The sequence below is a fragment of the Patella vulgata genome, chromosome 9 (genome assembly GCF_932274485.2).
Source record: "Patella vulgata chromosome 9, xgPatVulg1.2, whole genome shotgun sequence".
Classification (NCBI taxonomy): domain Eukaryota; kingdom Metazoa; phylum Mollusca; class Gastropoda; family Patellidae; genus Patella; species Patella vulgata.
The window spans coordinates 12,636,173-12,661,576 of NC_065887.2; the positions used below are offsets into that span (position 1 = coordinate 12,636,173).

Below are 25,404 nucleotides of genomic sequence, written 5' to 3' on the forward strand. Positions count from 1 at the left end.
GCTTTCCATATATCACTTCCGGTATTATCCGCGCGAAAAGGTGGAATATTGTTTTTGTTAATAAGCAGGAAACTAAACACTACAAATTTCAGGTAAAATTGAAGGCACAGCAATCTCCATGATGCCATGCCATACAAAACTAGTCTGGTATATTGTTTGAGTTTATAATTTGTGGTTTGTATCGGAATATGAAGATAACTCGGCAGCTGGAGTGGAAGCTTGATTGAATTGTCACATTTCATTAATACTACTACACACGTTTGACATTGTGACATTAATTAATACACATATACATGTAATCAATCAACATACATGACCACGCGGCTTATGTACCCTTATTATTACTGTAGCTCATCAAAGAGATTAAGCACGTCAAAATGGCAAAAATCAAGTCTTTATGAATTTAATTTATAATACTAATAGTAACAGGCATTGCCTGAGAGTGAGCAGAGTGAACTTGTGAAGCTGATTATTGTCAAATATAAAACCTTCATAATTAATTTTCTCAAGTGATACAAAAAATGTTAAATAATTTAGTTTTACAAAATTGATTTTTATTTAGATCTAAATTTTAACATTAATTTTGTTTTTAAAAAAAGAACAAAAAAGTGTGAGAATTATTTTCATTGACGTAAAAAATATGTGACGTCAGTGATTAGACGCGTCATAGAAATAGTTCTTTGAGGCGCGTAATCTCGCTTGGGCGAGATTTGGTGTGTAGAATTATTTTTGTTAGTTACGCGATCTCGTTTGGTCGAGATTTGGTAAGTTGACATGCGCATTGCCACTTTTGCCCAGTGTATACGGTTATGGTCTGAATTTTTTTTTAATCAACAGTCTGTGGGTGACATTTTCAAATAGTTCTTTGAGGCGCGTAATCTCGCTTGAGCGAGATTTGGTGTGTAGAATTATTTTTGTTAGTTATGTGATCTCGTTTGGTCGAGATTTGATAAGTTGACATGCGCATTGCCTGTTTTGCCCAGTGTATCCGGTTCCGGTCTGAATTTTTTTTTAATCAACAGTCTGTGGGTGACATTTTCAATTACGCTCCTGTGTTACCGGAAAAGAGCTTTGCTCAAGCACCGCGATTGGCGCGGTGCTTTAGAGCTTCGCTCTATATTAGTATTTTAATTTTAAAAAATGAACCTAGTTATTAGACTTGATGCAAACATTAAAATCTATTGGTCTGAGATGCAAACATTAAAATATATTGGTCCGTGTGGTCGTACAAAAATAATTTGGAACTGGCAACTATTTCCATTTTGGTAAAAAGTTTACAGACCAGTACTGCCCTTTTTTTTTTTTTTTTTTTTTTTTTTGCTAATTGTTTATACATGTCACACCTTGGTTCAGCTTTTAGCACTCGTTGAAATTTTGATACAGTTAGTTTATCTCCATCGTTGCAAACGAAATATCAAATTCAATACTTGGTTCAGAGATCGAATTCATGTTGAATGAAAATATATAACTGGCTTTGATGCATTCTATACAGAATTATTTTTATTTCCAAAGTAATTCTAATTTGTTCTGTTTTTTAAAACTTGCTACGGTCATGTTAATTTTGAAATTGTCTTGAATTCTTTCGTGGAATCGCAGGCTACATGTACATGTACCTCTCTAATCAACTCTATTATTTACTCTAATGCTCTATTTCCTGGCATTTTACACCTGAACAGATGTTATCTATTATTTGTTTGCAGTAAAATTAACACAAAATAAAATTAACACAAAACATAAATCGACTTCATACAGCAATGCATCTTGGTTTATGCTTTTACATACAGTATATCGTCATTAAAACAACCCCAAGAAATTGATTTAGACATGATTTGAAATCAGTAATTTGTTATGAATGCTATGCACAACAAGAGTGGCATTCAAGAATACGTTTTCTATAAAGAGAAAAATACTAAAAACGTCACACGTAAAAGTTCCTATGTGTATGTATTACTATTAATGCTATTAATAATAGTATCTTCAAAATGTTATTTACACATCTAGAACATTAATAAAATTATGAAGTATATCACCAGTGATGCCACAAAAACTCTTGTCCATGCTTTTGTTTCTTCCTGACTTTATAATTAATCCCTATTGAATGTCGACTCACTCTTGAGTGGCATGCTAGCTGTGAAATAGGCAGAGTCTAGAAATGGTTGGAAATACAAGAGTTTGAAACAATTTGTTTATTCCAACCATAGGCCCATTTCACTAAGAAATTAAGATGGAAATAAATTTTAAAAAATTATTTTATAGGTAAATGAGAGAGTAGCAGTACAAGTATGCATGGCGTTAGATTTAAAGGGCAAGTGAAATACAGTGGACTTAACAGTGGGAATAGCAACTGGAAGTTAGGGTCTATTGAAATTATCAAAAAATCAGGGTCTTGGCACTGTAACTTATATTTTGATTGTAATTCAAAAGAAAGACCAGTGCATGCATACAGAGTAAGTGTAACATGAATCATTGAAATTTACTGTTTAAACGGTTAGTGATTGAATTCATTCAATTAATAAACTTGAAAGTGTTCTGTGGAAAACAAGTACTGCATTTTTAATTGGAGCTTTTTTTCTACAATGAGGTGGACATTGTTCTTGAAGTATTGGCTTCTTTTGGTAGTGTTATCTTTGAAATAGGGGGGTTGGATGGCTGAATGGTTAGCGTGCGCGCGCTGTATCATAAAGCCTGTCATTGAGTCAACTGGCATGGTTTCGAATCCCCGGTTGTACGTGGCAAGGAGTAGGGTCGCCTGTCCAACCTCGTGGGTTTTCTCCGGGTCCTCCGGTTTCCTCCCACTGCTAAAGACCCCTACGCGCAAGCGAATTATTGAAATAAAATTGAACCTTGTGTTAGTGCTGAAATGACCTAGTTTTTGTCATTGGACATTAAATTGGAACAGTTTGTAAATCATGTAAATTCCTGTGCTTTGGTCCATTGTACTTGTAAATGCATTTTTAGGAATCCACAAGTTTGTATACCCAGGTTAAGGCCGACATGTCAAATTTAATTTTTCGGTGAAAACTGAATTTCTTGACAATGACAATCTGTGTGGCAAATCACTTTGAATGTATTACGGTATACTGATTTCCATCGCTGATCTCTTGCCTGTCACATTTATTTTAATGTTTCTTTTCTCCATACAAAACTGAACATTGTGGCTACAACAGACCAGTGATTTAATACTTTAAGATATTACAATGATGTGTACATATAACAACTCATATCAAAATAGAGAGAGAGAAATGGGTTTAATGTCCACTCGACAAAAACTATGTCATTTCGGGACTAACATATGGTTTAATTTTTTTCAATAATTCGCTTTTGTGTGTGGGGGTCTTTAGCAGTGGGAGGAAACCGGAGGACCCTGGAAGGCGACCCTACTCCTTGTCACATACAACCGGGGATTCAAAACCAGGCCAGTTGACTCAATGACAGGCCTTATGATACAGGCTTAGGAATAAAAATGAAAATTATTTCTATATTCCCTAGTTTTTATACCTAAAATTTAACCTTGGCTTAGTATATGGTCTTTACATGGTTAAATTTGTTTTAAAATTTCTACTTTTCAGATCTCAGCTAAGAATATTATACATACCATTTATAAAAACAGATTTGTTTTAGAACTGAAACAGATTCATTTTCACTTCAAACCAACCGAAAATACGGCAGTTGGCTGTATAGATAAAATAAAAGCTATAATGAATGAAGTACTTGGGGACAGAGCAGGTTTGTTATAACTGTTATAAACACAACTAGTTTGTGTCGTACTTCGAGATTGGATAATTATTTTGATAAGTTGATCACTCTGGTTGCAGTTTTAAATGGCAGTTTGGTCTAAATTGTGCATACATATACACGTAGATAAGTCAACAATGTAAATGTTGTGCGTGATGATGAGTGTATGAGCTCTTGCCTGAACCTGTGAGATTCCAGGTTCTCTAGCTTGATTCCACCGATAATGGTCTCAGTAAAATATTTCTGAAACCATATTTCTCTTGCAAGTTGCACTTAACATACATTATGAAAGAGCTAAATCTGTCCATTGCAGGTCTTTTTTTAGGCCTGAAATGTTATCTAAATTGTTAATTAGACATTAATTAACTTATCCAGACCACAATCAACTCTCGATGGCATCGCCAGCCTTTGATGTTTATTGGATTAGGTTCTGATTCGCTGTTCGACTTCCATCCATTTAATCATGAAATGGATAATCAAGACTATGTTTTTTATCCTACCGACTTTAGTAATGATGACCGAGGCTAGGCCGTAAATTCAATTGCTAAAATCTCGGTTCATAGTGGATCAATTTGAATGAAAATTCAGCAAATTGCCTTTACATTATCTAGTTATTAACTATTATAGTGAGAACTGCCAACTCTTTATCTACTCTCCCATAATGTATCTTTAACAAATATAATAAACCTACCAAGAATCTTTGAGACCCGGTAGTCTGGCTGTCAAGACACTCAAAAACATAGAACCCATAACTACAGGAAATCAAAGAAGATAAGGCAGAACTGTTTTGCATACCTAACCAAAGAAATAGAAATTGATATATGGTTGTCTCAAATAGTAAGTGCACGAGGACTGCATTGCACACAAACAAAACCCAAAAAGACTGAAATATTGTCTTGATGAGACATTAAACACCATTACATTTCATATTACAGTGATATATTTATTTCAGATGAAAATGGTATATTAAGAACACCAGAGTTGAAGAGAAATTATCATTCTACCCCGAATAAAACTCTACCATATATATTCAACAGTTCTAACAATTTATCAAATGTTGATATGATTAATATGATCGACGATACAGAAAATAATTCGCCTGATGTTCTGGCAAAAAGGTAAATCAAATTTTAAAGACCTATTTGATCAGAAATAATATGCAACTGTTAACCAATTTTGTTCACCCAGTCAGGCGGTTGGGGAGCCGAATGGTTGACGCATGCGCATTGTATCAGAAGGTTTTGATTCCCCGCTTGTATGTGACAAGGAGTAGGTTTGCCTGTCCAACCTGGTGGTTTTTCTCCGGGGTCATCCAGTTTCCTCCCACTACTAAAGAACCATAGACGCAAGCGATTTATTGAAATAAAATTGAAACATGTTAGTCCCGAAATGACTTGGTTTGTGTTGAGTGGACATTAAACCCCATTTCTCTCTCTCTCTCTCTCTTTTACCCAGTCAATGAAGACATTTTGAAGATTCATTTATAAATAAAATCATATTAGCTACCTGTAATCAGGTGGGGTTGGGTTGTCGTTTGAACTAATGCATGTGCTTTAGATCATAAGATCTGTAATTGAGTCATGTGGTGGTTTGAGCTAAAACTTGTATGCGACCAGGAGTAGCGTTGCCTGTCCAACCTCATTGGTTATATGGGGGGGGGGGTTGGATGGCTGAATGGTTAGCGTGTGCACGCTGTATCATAAAGTCTGTTATTGATTCAACTGGCATGGTTTCGAATCTCCAGTTGTACGTGACAAGGAGTAGGGTTGCCTGTCCAACCTCGTGGGTTTTCTCTCCGGGTCCTCCGGTTTCCTCCCACTGCTAAAGACCCCTACGTGCAAGCAAATTATTGAAATAAAAATTTTAAAAAACATATGTTAGTCCCGAAATGACCTAGTTTGTGTCGAGTGGACAATAAACCCCATTTTTCTCTCTCTCTCTCTGTATGCATGCTCCTGTTTCCTTCCACTGCTAAAACCCCTTTGTGCAAGATAATTATTGAAATAAAAGTGAACCTGATGTTCCGAAATGCCATGGTTTATGTCGAGTGAACATTATACCCTATCCCCTTCTGTCATCCATAACCAAATGTATAGTTTTTGTAAATATACTGGTTCAGAAATTGTTCAATATCATTTTTTTTTTCAGTTCCCATGTTTTAAATGGGGAAGATGTTGAGTCTGGTGATGATTTTGAAGAAGCAAAGGAAAACAAATATCGGTAAATTTTAAAGATCTTTTATTTCCAGTTGATACCATTTGATATTTACTCATTCTGACTTTGATTTTGTTTTCCTATACGGTTTCAGATTTTTTGTCTATATATATGTGCGGAGAGGGGGGGGGGTGTGCGAATGGTTAGCGTGTGTATGTTGTGTCATAAGGCCGTGTTGAATTGATTCCTTGTTTCTCCTCGCCCGCGCGCTTAGGTCGAGGACCCCGAAAATCGTGCGCTTACGTTTTTAACACAAAAAAAAATATTCAAAAAATTACGTTAATAACATCTAAATAAAATTCTACCAAACATCAGAAGTCAATTCTCGTTTTTTATTCCTCGTTACGAACTAAATAAGTAAGTGCAGGGGGCCGCACTACACGCAAAACAAAAATCTACAAGATAAACCTGCGGACAAGACAGAAAATAGGCATTGCACCGAATAAACAAATAACATATCAAGTGAATGGATCCGGTTGATAATACACATGTAGGGGCCCGCATACTATGGAATAAGTTACACTGTATATGATTGGATGAATTCCGCAAAATGGCGCGTGTAGCAGTCATTTCGGCTAATGAGAAAGCATATTATAAACTGTAAGACAATCGCTAATATTCAACCGCGAACCTGAATAATCAATTTTTTCATTGGCTAAAATTATAACTCATGTCATTATTATTCAAGTATTACCCAATCATTTCTTGTGTAATAAATAACGCACGCCTTACAAAATGGTGAGCTATGCCGGGACATAGGTAAATTCGCGTACCGGTCGGCCTAATTTATTGATGTTCAAGGAAATAATAGTGGCCCCGTTCGCTCGTTTCTGGAGTTTAACAAACGAACGAACAAACGGGACCACTATTATTTCCTTGAACATCAATAAATAAATTAGGCCGACCGGTACGCAAATTTACTTATCTCGACTCGACTTTGGTGGTTATTCCCAGCACTTTCACGTTCGATGATATTATCGAAACCATCTATAACTCAACAAGCGAATCAAATTATAACTGGAATGTTTCCATTGTATTTTAACACAAGAATACGGAAAATTTATATCAAAATATGGTTATTTCATTTTTTAAAAAGTTAAACAAAGAAGCCACTTGTTACCAAATTTTAGTTTGTTATTAAATTTATTTAATTAAATATTATCTGTGTTTTTATTCTAACCAATAATATAACTAGATTATTTATAATATTATTAAAAATGGTACACAACCCTCAGACTATATAGGTATTATGCCAGACCACTTTGTGTTTTGAAACCCACTTTGTGTTGTGTTTACCGCACTACCGCACATGATTGCCAGAGTGGTGGCAGGAGAAACAAGGAATCAATTCAACACGGCCTAAGGTCTGTCATTGAGTCAACTGGCGTGGTTTCGATTCACCGGTTGTATATGAAAAGGAGTAGGGTAAGCCATACTGTACAGATAAAGCATTCTGCAAGAAGATTATTGTTATGGAAATATAAAAGATTAATATATTTTTTCAGTGGTCCTACTAGTGCCTTCACTCCAGAACAATTCTTAAAACGTGGAACTGAGAAGTCTCGTGAAACATTGAAATCTATAACTGCTGGCGGCTTCTATAGTAGTAGTACTGTTAAACAAAGTACTCCTATGTTAACTTTAAATGGGTAAGTTGCTTAATGTAGTCGAATCAGAACATGAATTGATGGTGTATTATTTTCAGGCGCGCAGTAATAATAATAATAGTGTGTATTTATAATGCGCACATACCATTTGTGTATGCTCATGGTTCAATTGTCAGCTCTTCACATATATTGGAAAAAGTTAATATGATAAAGTAAATAGGTATGTCTTTAATTGTGACTTGAAAGATTCCAAGCAGAACAGAGCACTCAAGATGGTCTGTATTTACCCTTGTGTAGGTATACTATTAGTGTGCTCGATTCTTAATCAGTTACATTTGGAATTAAGTTATTACAATCACCAGAGTTCTGAAAACAGATGTGGTTTGTACAGAATCTTGACTTCATCAAAGGTTTAAGCTAAGTTTATTGATCAAGCTAGTATTTATGCCTTTCTTCTGTACATTGTCTTATTTTCTCAATTGACATCTTTCGGGGGATTGTACAAGTATGTCAATATTCCATCACAGGGCCTCTTTGGGTGTAATCTAACTCATGTATACAGTTTTGCGGTAAACTAACTCATGTATAGTGTTTGGGGGATAAATTAACTCATGTATATTGTTTTGAGGGTAAACTAACTAGATGTATACAGTTTTGGGGTAAACTAACTCATGTATAATGTTTTGAGGTAAACTAACTCATGTATATTGTTTTGGGGGTAAACTAACTCGATGTATACACTTTTGGGGTAAACTAACTCATGTATAGTGTTTTGGGGTAAACTAACTCCTGTATTGTATTGTTTGTGGTAAACTAACTGATGTATAGTGTTTTGGGTGTAAATAACTCCTGTATGGTTGTGTATAGTGTTTTGTGGATAAACTAACTTATATTTAGTGTAGGGTTTACAGGTAAACTGACTTGTGAATGATTTGATACAAACTATAATTTTCAGGTCTTCAAGTAAAAGATCATTAGGTTTTATGCCTGATCCTACTCCTGTGAAGAAGTTGAGATTATCAGATTGTAATTATTCATGGGTAAAAAACAAGAGTACACCAAAAATAGAAATAAATAAAACTAGTTCTTTACATGGGTAAGATTTCTTTTTTTTTCTTTTCAAAAGGTTAACAGATTTAATACATGAATAAAATAACTTATATTATGTAGTTCTTTGTTTAGATATTCCATGTTGACCAAGCAACTAGACACATTTACCTGCAATGCTGACAAGAAAGTTTGTCTAGTCGCTTGGATGAAACAAAAAATCCCCTGATGTTCCGAGATATTAATTGTGTATATAATACTAACCCTTTTGCAATATGTTTTTTTTTTAAATGGGTCTAAGTCAAACGTATTTCGTACAATTTCATTCCATTCTTCTTTCTTTTTCTTTTTTTTAGAAAATTACAGATGATGAAAAGAAACATTTGTATTATTTGATAGATTTTGGGGGTGGGAGTTGTGGGGGTCTGGGGATGAATTGTCCAGTGCTTTAACAATCACAAGAGTGGTTTCGATTCCCTGGGAAGAGCATGACAAGAAGTAGGGTCATCTACCCAGCCTTGTGGTTTTTCTAACTATCCTCTGGTTTCCACCCACTGCTAAAGATCCCTACGAGCAAGCAAATTATTGAAATAAATTTGAACCATGTTAGTCCCGAGTGGACATTAAACCCCCCCCCCCCCTCTCTCTCTCTCTCTCTTAGCTTGTTTACCACACCCATCACTATTTACCATCTAATATTAGTTTATCTAATATTTAATATTTCAGGTTTTCTAATCTAGGTAATACTTGTTATATGAATGCTACGTTACAGTCATTGTTTGGTTTAGATACCTTCTCTACAGATTTAATCTATACTAATAGACATCTCATGCAAAAACTCTCACAAGACTCATTGTATTAGTAAGTAACAATTCATTGTATCAGAAATAAAATGAAATGGGGGGTTTAATGTCCTACTGTTCAGCTCCGACTGGGCTAATGAAGACGGGTATATGCAATACAGTGTGTTATGAGGGAAATTTTCCCCGGCAGCGACACTATGGTCTACTCTTATATCAAGGGATCTTTTGCGGGCACGCCAATGTATACACAGGACCGCTGGGTTTTCGTCACATCTGAAGAAATAGACAATCCTTGCCACTCCCTACGTTTTGCACCACTGACAAGGGGAAACCACGGCGAAAAAATATGGATGAAATTTCTCGGCCAATGCAATGATCAAACACACAAGTCCCAGGATAGCGAGCTAGCATCTTATCGACTTAGCCACTGTGGCTCCCCTATTGTATTGGAGTAATTGGTCCTGTAAAAGGTTACAGATAAACAGGCATTATGCAAGAGCTAAACCTGCCTATTGCAAATCTTTCTATTAGGCTTGAAATGTTATCTAAATAAATAATTAGACATTAATTAACTTATCCAGACCATAATCAACGGATAATCTAGATTTTCTATAGATTTAAATTTGATTTGTGGTTGATTTCACCAGAGGGCACAATTGTTATCCCTTTTTGATTAAACTTGAAATATATGTTTGTAGCCCAAAAATCTTGGTGTCTTTTGATATTCGCACATATCAGACCGTAACTTCCTGGATTATGGCCCTTGATTGTACGAAAAATCGTGTATTTAGCTTACGGTCAGAATTTTTATCCGATAATAAAAACAGTTTAAATGTATCACTGTTTCACCCTAATGACGCACGCTTACACTCCTTTAGATATAATCTTTAGATACTGAATCAGTTTTATAGGAGAGACACAATTTGATTAAAATCAGAAATATTTTTTTTATTACAGTCATTTAGCTAAGTTATTAAAGGCACGACGAAATACCAACTTGGCCGATTCTCAAAGACGCGATTTTTTACGTAACGTCAAGAGAGCTATATCAACGTCTGCTAAGAGATTCTCAGGTTATCAACAACACGTATGTATTTCCACTGATAAAGAATATTGATTTTTGTCCCCCGCCTTTTTGAAGAAAGCAGCTTTGTGTCGAGTGGATGTTAAACCCTAGTGCATAGGGATCATTAGCACTGGGAGGACCTGTAGATTGGACAGTCGAGTCTACTCCTCATCATGTTCAAGCGGATAAATCGAGACAACGCCCCTTGACGCAATGACACATCTTGTGATTTCATGGGTTAAACCCCCCCCTCCCCCCGATAAAAAGGAAATGAAATGAAACAGGGTTTAAAGTCCTACTGTTCTGCTCCGAACTGGGCTAATGAAGATGAGCTTACCGCATACAGTGTGCTATGAGGCAAATTTTGCTGGACAACGGCACTATGGCCTACTCTTATATCGAATTCCAACTGTCAATGGATCTTCAAAGTGCACGCCAATGTGTCCATGGGGCCTTGTTTCTTCGTGCCATCGAAATGACTAGACAGCTGTCCTTGTCAGGCCCTCTGTCCTGCATCACTGATAAGGGAGAACCACGCTGGAAAATCTTGATGAACTTTCTCTGCCAATGCAGGGATCGAACACCCAACCTCCAGGCTAGCTCCCCCCCCCCCCCATAAATTGTCATGATTAGATATTGTTAAACATGTATTACACTTAATGACATAGGAAATACTTAAAAAAGATTATTCCCGTCCATATGTGAATTTTGATTTCTATTCCACAGGATGCTCATGAATTTTTAGGTCAAGTTTTAGATCAATTGAAAGAAGAAGTAATGAAAATAGAGAAATTAAAGAATGTTTCAACACCACCAAAAGAGCTGAACAATAATAACCAATTAACTAATAATGTTGATGACATCATCAACCCAACTGTGCAGAATTTTGAATTTGAAGTTCACCATTCAATCCGATGTTTACAGTAAGTGAATATAAGTTGAAGTAGCAGTATTATGTGTTACTAAATATAGATTAGTAATAGTAAGAAGTTAACATAAATGCCCTTGTGATGTTATGATTTTACAAAAGTTTTACTGTAGGCCTATTGTTGAATTTCTCCTGATCTTTGCATGAATTTTCATAATGAGATCGAACCAATTGTTCAAATATATCCTGTGTATTGGCTCAACATTTTCTTCATTCTGTTTTTAAGTATTTATTGATATGGAAAAGTTTTCTAGTTCTTTGGATGTCATGAAAAATAGGGCTTTCAAAAAATATAGCTATATCGATATATTGCAATACGGTCGTCCGTGATACACTGTATCGATAAATTTTTGCCATATCGATATTTTCCCACTTTTGTTGTTTTATAATCGCCAGACACTTGATTACATAATCAGTCATATTATTTATGATTTGCCTTAAACAATAAGTGTCCAAAGACGAGACCAAAGTTGTAAAAACAATAAAACTATTCAAAATAAAACTGCTTTGTGATAAACTTTATAGAAATATTGCAATACTGCAATATATTGCTATTCTTTTTGTCAAGTATCGCAATATATTGCCATAGGATTTTTGGCTACAATAAACAGGCTGTATGAAATCCTTAAAACTTTATATTCAATAAATTTGTATTAAACTTAAAAATTCTTGAATATTTCAGGTGTGATGAAGAGGTCGAAAAGTTAGAACAGTTTAATGATTTATCATTGGACATGCCTAAAAGATAGTAAGTTTATCACCCGTGCCTAAAAGATAGTAAGTTTATCACCCGTGCCTAAAAGATAGTAAGTTTATCCCACATGCCATATACTCAGACGGCAATATTAAAGATACATAATGAGAGATTCGATAACGAGTTGGCAGTTCTCACTATAATAGTTAAAAACTAGATAATGTAAAGGCAATTTGCTGAAAATTTCATTCAAATTGATCCACTATTAACTGAGCGCTAAGCAATAAACAGCATAGTCTCGATTATCCATTTAATCGTTAAATTATGAAGGAAAGTTATGCAGTATATCAGCTCATAATCTAGTAAAGATTATGGCCTGGATAGGTTAATTAATGTCTAATTAATAATTTAGATAACATATCAGGCCTAAGGAAAGACCTGAAATAGGTAGATTTAGGTCTAGCATAATGTATGTTAAAGCAGCATATTTGGATGAAAGTATATTTAGTATTTTAATATTTTATTTTATAGTAACAGTATGGGTTCAAGGTCAATACAAGATGCGTTGAATGTGTTTTTAGATAAAGAGAAAATAGAATATTTATGTAGTAAATGTGGTCATGATAAATCAGAAGTCACACACAGATTTAAAACTTTACCCAGGTAAATTTTTAAGTATAAAAATCAAAGGGCCATAGTGGCTCAGTGTGAGTGTATGGTACTGGCTTATTGTGAGTACTGGCTCAGTGTGAGTGTATAGTACTGGCTTATTGTGAGTACTGGCGCAGTGTGAGAGTATTGTACTGGCTCAGTGTGAGTATTGTACTGGCTCAGTGTGAGTATTGTACTGGCTCAGTGTGAGTGTATGGTACTAGCTCACTAACCAAGAGTTTCCTGTTTTCCAGCCTGCTTTTCCCCTGCTAGTGGTGCAGAATGCAGGCTTTGTAAGGAAAGGTGTCCAGTCATTAGGATAGGGCAAAAATAGAGGTCCTGTATACATGTATAGTATATTTACCATTGGCAACACCTTAAAGATATCTTGACAGTTGATAATGAGAATGATTTCCAAAATTTCCCTCACATCAACATCTTCATTAGCCCAGTAAGTGCATAAAAACTTGACGTTAAACCCCATGTAGCTCCTCATTTCTAAGGAAAAACATTGAAATTCCGAAGAATAATATCAATTTTCTGTATTTTATATTTCCAGAATTCTAGTTTTACAACTCAAACGGAACCGATACGATTCTGTGGCATCTAAAAATGGTAAAGTTATTCAGGGTATCCGAATTCCTAAATTATTGTCATTAGGATATTTCTGTAATGAAGACACAGTTCCTTGTAAATCAGTACCTAATTTTATCCCAAATATCAGGTATTTAATACTTTTCCCCACACTTTATACTATTGTATGATATTTACTTCATTGGCATTCTATACAGGAAGTAGCTCTACAGAAAATTTGAATGAATCCAGGGCCCTGTTTCACGAAATCTTAACTAAAGATAAAATCCAAATTTTAGTAGATACTTCAATTTTGATTGGCTAAGCACTAAAATCAATCTAATATTATCCAATCAAATTGCTAAAATTTGGATTTTATCTTAGTTAAAATTTCGTGAAACAGGCCCCAGAACCGTGGCATAGGCTCATTTATCAAGTACACAACCCTGATAAATGTTATTGACAATCATAAATGATACTGGATAATCATACAATTCCTATTAACAGCATGTAGTTCCTTGAAATGTGATGTTTGTGAGAAATCATCAAGCCTTGGAAAAAAAATAAAGAATGCATCAGATTTTTGGTACGGATTGTCTGAAAACCAAAATATTTATTTTGTGTGGCCTAAAGAGAAAACTGCACAGAAAAATCTTTTAGTTTAAAAAAAGGTTTTTTAAGAAGAAATGAATTATATTTAAACTCTTGTGTTTATATAGATTTAGAAAGTTATCCCAGACTAATGAGGGCAATTCTAGAATAGACGATGAACTTCCACCTTTACCAGATTTTGATGAAATTTTAAAGGTCAGTGAAAAGTTTAAAAAGGTTTTCAACTAGAAATATACAGAACACAATTCTATTATAAAAACTGGGTGTTCACGTGGCTAAGTGGGTAAGGCGCTAGCTCGCTAGTCTGGAGGTCGGGTGTTCGATCCCTGCATTGGCCGAGAAAGTTCATCCAGATTTTCCGGCGTGGTTTCCCCTTGTCAGTCATGCAGGATGGAGGGCCTGACACTGACAAGGACAGCTGTCTAGTCGTTCAGATGGGACGAAAAACCGAGGTCCCGTGTACACATTGGCGTGCACGTAAAAGATCCCTTAGCAGTTGGAATTCGATATAAGAGTAGGCCGTAGGGCCTCTGCACGGGCAAAATTCCCTCATTGCACACTGTATGGCGTATGCCCGTCTTCATTAGCCCAGGTTAGGAGCAGAACAGTAGGATGTTAAACCCCATTTCATTTCATTTTATATTATAAAAACTAGAGAAACATAAACATAATAAAAAGTAATTGTTTGTATTCCATAGAATTGTGTCCTCAATATTTTTTCAACTAGAAATAAACAATACACAGTTCTATAATAAAGATGAAAGAGATCTAATCGTAACATCGCTCAGTAATAAACAATACACAGTTCTATAATAAAGATGAAATAGATCTAATCGTAACATCGCTCAGTAATAAATAGAAATTGTATTCCATTATGACCTCAGTATTTGCATTTATCCACTAATATTCTTTGAACTTTTAAAAAAAAAAAAGATAAATAGTATTATAATAATCAATGTTGTTCCAAATTTGAAGAATATTTTGTGAAAATCCTCAGTGATTGAGGTGTTTAGGACAGGAAATATTAGTGTGAATTAGGTTCTCAGATTCTTAAAATTTTGTGTACCTTGTGTTTATGCTATTGTTCTGTATTACAGGATAAAACAGAAGATGATGACATAGCTAAAGCTATAGAACTTAGTTTAGCTCAACAAAAACAACCGGTATGTATTGTTTTGTTTCTGTAAACAAGATAGACCAAAGACCTTATGGTTAAAATCTGTCATCTAAAGGCCGGTGTCAACCATTAGGGTAAAATTGATTCATCTGCCCAATTGTATGGAAACTCCTTGGATAGTTGCCTCTCACAAATTATCGAAATAAAACTGTACCATAAGTTTGTACCAAAATGACCTAGGTTATATGCTGAGTGGAGGTTAATAATGAAGCTAAGTCTCTTTGATTTAGTAGTATGCATCTTTTTATTCTTCTATAAAAATAATTTAGAATGAAGAAAATGAAGAAACTGAAGAAGAACAACTTGCAAAAGTTTTAGAACTTAGTCGGAGAGAAGGTCAGAAAGATGCAACAGGTAGAGATTATATATATATCATATTTAGATACAGGTACCAATACACACCATTAGAATAATCAATGGATTAATATTTCAACTAGGAGGTGCTGCTCAGTCAGTAAGTCTTGGCTTACTAACTAGGAGGTCTGAAGTTTGATCTTGATTTTTCTGCTGTCCTCTGGTTTCCTTCCACTGCTAAAGTCGTCTTTATTGGGAGATGCTAATTGTATTCCGGTTTGGGAATTTCCAGAGTCCACAATGATCGCTTTATATAAATGAGTATTTGAGGGAATCCTGACCCTTTTTAAGAGGGGTAAATTGAATCCAAGTTCAGTCTTCTAAAAAGGGTTAGGGTTAATATTCCCCAAAATACCCATTTATATAAAATGGCCTTTGTGGACTCCAGAAACTCCCAAACCTCCCCAACCCGCCTAGAATCGGCATCTCCCGTATTTATTAGCCCTGTCAGTGCAGAAAAATTGGATGTTAAACCCCATTTCATTTCCCACTGCTATCGACCCCTACACGCAAGCTATTTATTGAAATAAAATTATACTGTGTTAATGTCGAAATGAAATGTTTTGTGTCGAGTAGATGTTAAACCGCATTAGCTAATACTTTTTTGTTTTCCAGAATTAAACAGTTTTTGTTCTGATCCTGAGTTAGAAAAATTAACCGAAGATGAGCGAATAGAGTTGGCTATACAACAAAGTTTAATGTTAGTTGAAGAAGAGGAAAATAAACATAATACATCCACAGATGATCTACACTCTAATAATAATAGTTTTAATGGGGAAGGTATGCAAATAATGTAATGAATATTCAAATTCATATACAGTGCACTCTGTCATATCCGACATCGTACAGGATCGTTATAATATGTCGGATTACGCAGAGTGTCAGAATACCCAGTTTTCTCAAAACCGGAAATATTCTAACTTCGTAAACCGGAAGTATTATTATAATGCAGCTTCGAACATAGAACTCGAATCACCAGAATGTTATTCTCCTTAAAAATGATAAACCTTTCTGTACATTCAAAATTTTATTACATTAATTTTTATTTCATTTAACATGCGTAGGAATTTTGAATAGGTCAAGTCTGTTCGTTAATTTATCTTCTTCACCGTCTTCAGTTGATCGCACTCATGTCTTTGCTATCACGTGTTCATTGAAAATGGGCGTACTCGATTGAACGTTCCGGAATTGAATTCTCTCAATCCCAAAAATAATGACAATCTAGTTCAAATCGGTACTTCGGGCCACAATGCATGCGTCGACTGGATACATTAATATCTCATCCAACCATGCAACCGAAACCTGTTCGTCGTGTTTAATTACGTCACAATTCTACTCACGCCACCTCCGTTGTCGGGACTGACAGAACTGTGACAGGACTTAATTGCCCGTCACTCGATTGCAATTCTGTCAATTCGGGATGTTCTGGACTGTGACTCGAGCATCCCCAGGTCGTCGTCACACGGTTTGAAGAGATCCGTAGGGTGACAAAACTTATAGGTTATTCAGGTTCAATCGGCATGCGCAACGAATGTTTCCAACATGTGCTAGGAATATTTTTACGACTGTGAATTTGGGGGAAAATTCGTGGATATTCTTGAGTATTTGTCACAACTGTCGTACAAGAGATTAAAATTATCAAAGTAATCAACAAAGACCCATGGTAGCGAGTTTTAATCTCGCAGATAATTGATTGGTGATTGCTTGTTAATCTTTTGTGGCTTCACACCCATCCAGTTTTAATCTCACGGATAATTGATCGGTAAGTGTTTGCTTCACACCCACTAATTGAAGGCCGGATTATACGGTGTCGATTCAATGGAAATCGTATGACGGGACGGCTGATTGATGTCGTAATCCGGAACGTACAGAGATTTTTGGGCTGAAGTAATAAGCAAATAAATCGGGACATGAAAATGGTGTCGGATGTAACAGAGTGCCGGGGTGATCAGAGGTCGGATGTGACAGAGTGCACTGTAATTATAATGATCAAGGCATACAAATAACATGTTGAATATTCAAATTTATATACTTTTAGTTGGGGACGTTATGCAATTATCATGTTGATTATGCAAATTCATATATTTTTAATGGTGAAGGTATGCGAATAATGTGATGATTATTGGCCCTCTTCTTTCGACTATGAATATTTTGTGTTTTGACTAAGTGTAGATAAACAGTATGATTGCTCGCTCGATGCTTTATAAAAAGACAAATGTTCAGTTAAAGATACATTATGGGAGATTCGATAACGAGTTGGCAGTTCTCACTATAATAGTTAAAAACTAGATAACGTAAAGGCAATTTGCTGAAAATTTGATTCAAATTGATCCACTATGAACCGAGAACAAAGCGATTGAATTTCCACCTAGCCTTGATCATCATTACTAAAGTCAGTACGATAAACAGCATAGTCTCGATTATCCATTTAATCGTTGAATCGTGAAGGAAAGTTATGCAGTAAATCAACTCACAATCCTCTAAAGATCGCAGGCTAGCGATGCCATCTAGAGTTGATTATGGTCTGGATATGTTAATTAATGTCTATCTAATTAATAATTTAGATAACATTTCAGGCCTAAAGAAAGACCTGCAATAGACAGATTTAGCTTTTGCATAAAATGTATGTTTAATTTATATGTGTCATCTATTTTGGGGGGATTTCGACAGGGGACATCAGCCTGACTGTTGATTAGTTCAAATTGATAATTGGCGGTTCATCGTCTTTTTCTTTGACAGTGTAGTGAATATCACCCATAATGTAACCAGTTGTTGTGGTTTTTCAATGGAATTATATTATTTGTACCCATATATTTATGTTTATATATTTTAGTAGATTTACGCTGTTTCGAGGACAAGGAGAATTTATTTGATGATTTAGAGATTTGTCCGACAGCAGAACAAGAAAATGAACGAGAAAGAGAGTACAGATTTAAAAAGTTTGATACCGATGTAAGTTGACAGAAATATGTATAATGTTAGGAAGAATAGGAATGAATATTAATGCCTCATCAACAATACTTCACTAATTTTGTGACTAATATACTGTTACTTTTTTGTCTGGTCATGTGTGCAATGCCCGCGTTTCTGCTTATTCTTCATTGAAATGTGGTCGTTTATTGGCTTAGTAAGACAATGACTCGCTGACCTGGAGGTCCTGTATTGGCCTAGCAAATTTCCAGCATGGTTTCCTTTTGTTAAATGTGTAGGACGGGGGATGATTGGGCAGTATCTAGTTATTTGGATGGTACAAAAAAGAAAGGCCCTGTTTACATGAAGGCGTGCAAGTTAAACAACCATTGCCAGTTGAAATTTGAAATAGGAGCAGGCCGTAGCACTGCTACCTGTGCAAAATGTCCCTCTTATCACACTCTTGGTGATTTCATGTGTTGATTTGTTTTCTGTGATGACAATATGGTTTCATTTAAAATTTTACATCGCTGGTGTTATATTTGGATCCTTGGATCCTGTTGTGTTACCAATCACATGTGGGTGAAAAGGAAAACCAACCATTCTCCATGTTAGAATTCCAGTCTTTCTTTATTACCCAAAAAATGCAGAAAAACTACAACATAAGGGAGACAACTTGTGGCTACTTAAACATAAGGATTCAGACCACAATGAAAAACAACATACTACACTATGACACTAGATAAAGCTAGTGTCGAGATATAATTTATTGTCACAACTCAAATCAAAATAACACATCAGATCACTCTGATTGGATACTTCATCTTTACCTATATTATTACAAATCAGGCAATTGTACTAGTGCCGTAGCTTGTTTTCTGTCCACCTCTTGCAAAATGTGGGCGTATCTTGCTTGGCAACTGCTGGTTCAGTTAAAAGACGAGATTAAATCATTGATAAAGGCTGTTCATTTATAAATATATTGGATGGCCGAATGGTTAGCATGTACACGCTGTATCATAAGGTCTGTCATTGAGTCAACTGGCATGGTTTCGATTCCCTTGTTTTTTTTTAACTATCTGCTGCTATAAATTGGATTAGGTTGATTTTTGAAAAAAAAATTTTTGTTGGTTTATTTTGGAAAATATTTTATAGGCTGAAAGTTGAAAATTATATAGTTATGTTTAGGGCATTGAGAAGAGGTTATCAGAAAGTGGAACTTTCCAAGCTGTAGCCTTCAATGTTTTTACAATGAAAGACCACTAATTTCTTTTCTCAATTTGATCTAAAGTCTGATATTAATTTCAGAGAGATTTTCCCTTTAGTTCCTATCGTTTAGTCAGCATAGTCAACCATATTGGTAGTTCCTCCAGTACAGGTAATATATCTATTTTAAATTTACAAACTTTAATATTTCACACTAATAATTATGCAATCTGATTAAAATCCAGATCTATATTTCGTTTCGTTTTTTTATACTTTCGATGGCCTACACTACATGAAGATCTGACCGGTTGTCGTGATAGGTCATGTCAGAGGTCATACAAGCGGCTTTTGACCTATGACGTCAGACATTTGATTAACCAATCAGCATTGTTGTTACAAGTGGATTACCCACAGTTCCGTGCAGCACACGCCTAAAGCTCGCTGTAACAGACGGTTTCATTGGCTAATCCCTCACACCATTCAGAACATGTCAATGATAACAACTCTTCCAGATCCTAGTGTAGTAAAGACAAGTAAAACAAAATTTTGAACTATTAAAAAACGAAACGAAATAGGATCTGTGTTTTAATCAGATTAATAATTATGTTGATCATTGTATTAATATGACCTTAACCCTTTAGTGCAATTAAATCTTGACTATCCCCGTTTTTTGATGAAAATTCGAGAAAAGTGATTATTTTATTACGATACATTCCTGGGCAGAAACAGCTCTTCCTTAGTCTACCTCTAACCGCCACAGATATGTGAATAGCTTTCATATTATATGATGATCTAGACATGACTGGGCAGGATATGTCCTAAAGGGTTAAATAACACCATTTTCCCTTCAATAATAATGAGGTCGTTGGTAAATTTCAATATAGTTTTATGATGGTAAATTTCAATATTTATTATGAGGTGGCTAGTAAATTTCAAAAGTTATGATGATGTGGATGATAAATTTCAATATTTTATAACTTATGGAATAGTTAGATTTCAAAACTTAGGTTGTTTAGAGTTCTCGTCTTATATAATATTGTGTAACTTAATGGAACAGTCTCATTTCAAAACTAACACTATTTTGAGTTTTTGTTGTATGTAATATATTCATAAACAATAGATAGTATTGTTGAACTAACTTCAGATGAATGGTTAAATATTTTAGGTCATTATATAAGTGATGTATTTGATTTAAAGAAACAGTCATGGAGTAGTTTTGATGATGCTAGAGTGACTCCTATGTCAGAAACGGAGGTTTGCAATCGAAGAGAAAAATCAGGATATATATTTTTCTATATGAATAAGTAAGTTGAAATCTTTTTATACGTCTATATTTAATCTCATTTTTTTTTTTTTTAAAAAGGGCATGTTTCGTGGTTGGCAATCTTATTAAAATACAGATCTATATTTCATTTTTTTTATACTTTCGATAGCCTACATGGAGATCTGACAAGTTATACTGAGAGGTCGTGTCAGGTGTCATACAAGGGCTATTGACCCTATGACGTCAGACATTGATTTTTCAATCAGCATTGATGTTTCTAGGGTTTTGCAGAGTGATGTGGTTTAACGTCCCCTCAACACAAACTAGGTCATTTTGGGACTAACATATTGTTCAATTTTATTTCAATAATTCGCTTGCGTTAGGGGTCTTTAGCCGTGGGAGGAACTGGAGGACCTGGAGAAAACCCACGAGGTTGTACAGGTGACCCTACTCCTTGTCACCCTTGTCACGTACAACCGGAGAATCGAAATCACGTCAGTTGAATCAGTGACAGACCATTCAGACATCCTCCCCCCCCCCTTTGGAATGGAACAAGAATGCTAATTCATATTTGTTATTTTGGGTTTTTTAGAACTATTTTCGAAGAGATGACAGGAATGTATTCTACAGCATCTATAACAGACACAAGTTGATACACACAGAACTAAACACAGAGATATTTCATTTTCTACAGAGGAAAAAAAAAACCCTGCCTCTTAAAAAAAAAAAAGGAATTGATAAAAAAAAAAGAGTTTGTGCTTGCTAATTTGATTGCTTGAAGTGATTTCATAAGTATGGTGGAAAATTAATCAAATTGAAATTCACCATTGCTCTCACTAACTTTTTGGACTCTGGTCAGATACAAAGCATATGTGTATTCGATAAGGAATTCAGTGTGATCATATCATTGTTCTGGAGAGCTTTAACTCAGAATGATGATACCACTTCTCATTATAAGTATTTAATTTTTTTTTTTATGCTTTGATAAAGTGCCCACATACCTATTACTTACACATTAAAACAAAACTAACTAAATGTTGGCATCAGCTCAAATCGTACCTCACATCTTGTATGTATTAAAATAATCAATGAAAGCACGGAAAAAAGACAAGTCTGTGTGAGACAAAATGTTAAGTGCTAAAAGAATTGTGTCTGACAAGGCCTGAATTTTTGCCGGACATTGTCAAGTGAAAGGTGCCTTATTTCCATGCTTGCTATCCAACTAGATTGAATTAGTTAGCGAGGATGTGGTGTTTTCAAATGATTTTACTTACTTTACGGGAATATATTTATAGAATATTTTTTATGGTTGAGTAGTATTAAACTCAAATAATTGTATTTATGTCAATATTATTATACCATGGTTGAATCACCTATGTGTCATATTAATTATGCTTCTTAATTTAATAAGAACTATATGATGTCTTCTCCATCATCTTTGTATTGTACGGTCACATACGAAAATCAGTGCTAAGTTATCCAAGATCAAAAAAACAAGCCTGTCAAGTTTCTTGTCGTTCGTGCTTGGACTAATGGAGTCTTGGGCATCACTCGAAGTGCATCTCCCCCCCCCCCCCCCCAGCCCCCAAAGAAGAACAAGGTTCTGGACCACCAGTTCATGGTCCGAAATTCTAACAATTTAAGTCTTGCTTCATACAATCGTTATCTCTTGATAACTTGATAAAAACCAGGTATCAATATGTCTTGTCAGTCTGTAGATTCAATAGTGTTAACAATTACATAATGCCTGTATAGTTTGTCTTGTCTGCAGGGTTGTCTTGTTGGTTTTGTTTGTAGTGGAGTTCTCCTGCACTTACTGTACAGATTATCACCCTTATTGTTGTCAAGAAATTTTGATATTATCTCCAACTCATGCCGTCAACTGGCAGACCATTGCTATTCAGGAGATAAACCACTGTCAAAACGGTTGCATTATTTCTTTTTTAAATCTTTCATCCAATTTTTTTTCAATTTGTGTCAAGCCTATATTGTTACAGGCCTGGAACTGTACAGTGCAGTAGACATATACGGCTGGCCCCCAGATCCATTAACTTGATTTGATATTTGTTGTTTATTTCTTGCAATGTCATGTGGTTTTTCTTGTCTGCAGGTTTATCGTGTCAGTTTTGTTTTGTGTGTAGTGCAGTTCTCCTATGGCACCAGTAGAACAAGAAATCACTTATTAATATTGAGATTTATCTTATAGAAAATAACGAAATGACTCCATAATATATCATATCTGATATTGATATAAAATTGTAAGATCATCTAAAACCTGAAGGATAACCTTAAAATGTCATTTATTATTTCTTCCGTTTACATGTATTATCCCTTTCAAGTATTTAACTTTTACATCACTGAAAATTTAAAATTTGTCCAAAGTTCAATTGTGTAACAAGTGTGATAATTTGTAAATTATTTCAATGACATTTAGTTATTGAACTGGAAATACACATGTCACAATTCTATGGGATGCTATTACTGTTTATAATTGGGCAATGTCTAGGATCCGTAGCTCTTAAAGAATTCTAGTCACACCGTTGCTCATTAAAAATAGTGTTCCATAGAATTCTATAATGCTTTGTAATTGTAGTCTTGACATTTGAAGATCACTATTTATCCATCATACAGTTTGAAACATGTATTTTGTAACTTAGTCAGAAATTATCAGTGTAATTTGTGTGAACATGACTTGACTATCGCTGAACACTATATTATATAATAATCTGCTATGGACTATACTCTTTAGAACAATGCATAAAGGTTTTACCTTTTCACAGATCACACCAGCTTTATTGATGTTATACTCAAGGTCTGCACCATTTTGAAAGGATTTGGGCAGAATTGGGTCAATAGAGGTTGATGACAACTTCAAGAAATAGGATCAGTAAGCCTTCCCCCATTAATATTAACAGACCACAACAAATAAATTATTGTTGATGATTTGTTATGTAGCATATCACTACACTAAATTGGCAATTATAGCAAGACTCCAATCTGTTTCAAATACAGATCTATAGTTCGTTTTTTTTTATACTTTCGATGGCCTACACGACATGAAGATCTGACCAGTTGTAGCGATAGGTTGCGTCAGAGGTCATACAAGTAGCTTTTGACCCTATGACATCAAACATTTGATTAACCAATCAGCATTGATGTTACTAGTAGATTACCAAGAGTTCCGTGTAAAACATGCCTAAAGCTCGCCGTAACAGACCATTTCATTGGCTAATTCCTCCCACCATTCAGAACAGTCAATGAAAACAACTCTTCCATATCCTAGTGTAGTAAAGACAAGTAAAACAAAATTTTGAACTGTAAAAAACAAAACAAAATAGGATCTGTGATTTAAACAGATTGAGCAAGACTCCTAGTATGAATGATGGGACGATAGGTCTTGTATATTGTTAACTGAAAATTTATGTTCATATTAAAATATCTAGTCTTCGAAAAAAAAAAAATATATAGAAATAGGATTTTTAATTTTTTTTGTTATTTAAATACATTAATATATATTATAAAGTCGGGATTGAAAGTAGTGTGAGAGACAATCAACTTATGTGAAAAGCCATTTTGAACTTTCCCTCTGTCAGCTGCTACCATAATATACCAACTAAGTGGGTGTACTGCGGGGAAGGCCAAGATGATATTAGGATTACATTAATAAATAATGTATTTGTTGATTAAAATAAATAAAACTTTGAAAATATATTTCTGTCTTTATTTATACTGTGATTAAATTATGATCAGTGATACAAAAGGTTTATCTAGCCTGTTCTTTCATGTCTTTTTTCTGGCTTAAAATGTTACATGAATTATTATTTAGACATTTATTCCCACAACAAATCCATAATCAGCTCTCTAGACCATTGGTTGGCCGAGATATTGAGAGGACTATAAGTCATCTGCCATATCTTTGTTAAGATGTAGTATCGACACTTTGTTTATAATCGTAGCAGTGGTAAAGTAATTTGAGTGAAATTTTCAATCTATTCATTATCTATTTTAAAACCTTATAGGCAGAACAACCAGCTCTTTATATTAGCAGATGAGAAAATCATATGCCTAGTTTTCCAGATTGATTTGTAACAGGTAGTTAGCTATATGCACATGAAAACATGCATTCTGCATCCAATGTACTGTGAAGGAAAATCAATCTGGACAGTGGAGCCTACTCTTATTTCCCAAATGGAAATAAAATGAAATAGGGTTTAACGTCCTACTGTTCTGCTCCGAAACTGGGCTAATGAAGACGAGCATACGCCATACAACACTGTGCTATGAGGGAAATTTTGCCTGGACAGCGGCACTATGGCCTACTCTTATATCGAATTCCAACTGTTGGGATCTTTTATGTTTTCCAAATGGAATAATTTATAGAGATATAGCCTATGTAAATAGCTTTGTACATAGGAATAAAACCATGTGATGCGTTGGTTTTAGGCCAAAGCTATTTAATTTTTAAGTAGGTTCTTGATAAATTAAAAGCCACTTTGGATTCATAAAAATTGTTTATTTAGAATCTCAAAAACTTGTAAATGTGGATCTAAAAGCTTCTGAGAA

General features: G+C 34.9%; 1 protein-coding gene across 2 annotated transcripts; it reads left to right on the forward strand.

Annotated features, from left to right (window-relative positions):
• Positions 1 to 22: 22 nt before the first annotated feature.
• On the forward strand, positions 23 to 24,552 carry LOC126832121 (ubiquitin carboxyl-terminal hydrolase 37). 2 transcript variants are annotated; one of them, XM_050562816.2, is made up of 21 exons: positions 23 to 92; positions 2,257 to 2,447; positions 3,570 to 3,726; positions 4,688 to 4,853; positions 5,884 to 5,955; positions 7,455 to 7,598; positions 8,512 to 8,652; positions 9,330 to 9,464; positions 10,364 to 10,493; positions 11,199 to 11,395; positions 12,083 to 12,148; positions 12,626 to 12,757; positions 13,305 to 13,469; positions 14,038 to 14,125; positions 15,028 to 15,093; positions 15,377 to 15,461; positions 16,077 to 16,241; positions 18,295 to 18,413; positions 19,680 to 19,749; positions 20,743 to 20,881; positions 21,434 to 24,552. In XM_050562816.2, exons 2-21 carry the CDS (start codon positions 2,283 to 2,285, stop codon positions 21,492 to 21,494), a joined length of 2,463 nt encoding a protein of 820 aa, XP_050418773.1. In that variant the 5' UTR covers positions 23 to 92; positions 2,257 to 2,282; the 3' UTR covers positions 21,495 to 24,552. The 2 variants fall into 2 exon arrangements, with proteins under 2 accessions (XP_050418773.1, XP_050418775.1); XM_050562818.2 differs by having other exon boundaries at positions 18,298 to 18,413.
• The last annotated feature ends 852 nt before the right edge of the window (positions 24,553 to 25,404 follow it).

Coding starts and splice junctions, on each gene's coding strand:
- LOC126832121 (XM_050562816.2), top strand. CDS start 2,283: ATGCATGGCGTTAGATTTAAAGGGCAAGTGAAATACAGTGGACTTAAC. Junction 8,653..9,329: donor AAAACTAGTTCTTTACATGG/GTAAGATTTCTT, acceptor TTAATATTTCAG/GTTTTCTAATCTAGGTAATA. Junction 18,414..19,679: donor TTAAAAAGTTTGATACCGAT/GTAAGTTGACAG, acceptor TATTAATTTCAG/AGAGATTTTCCCTTTAGTTC.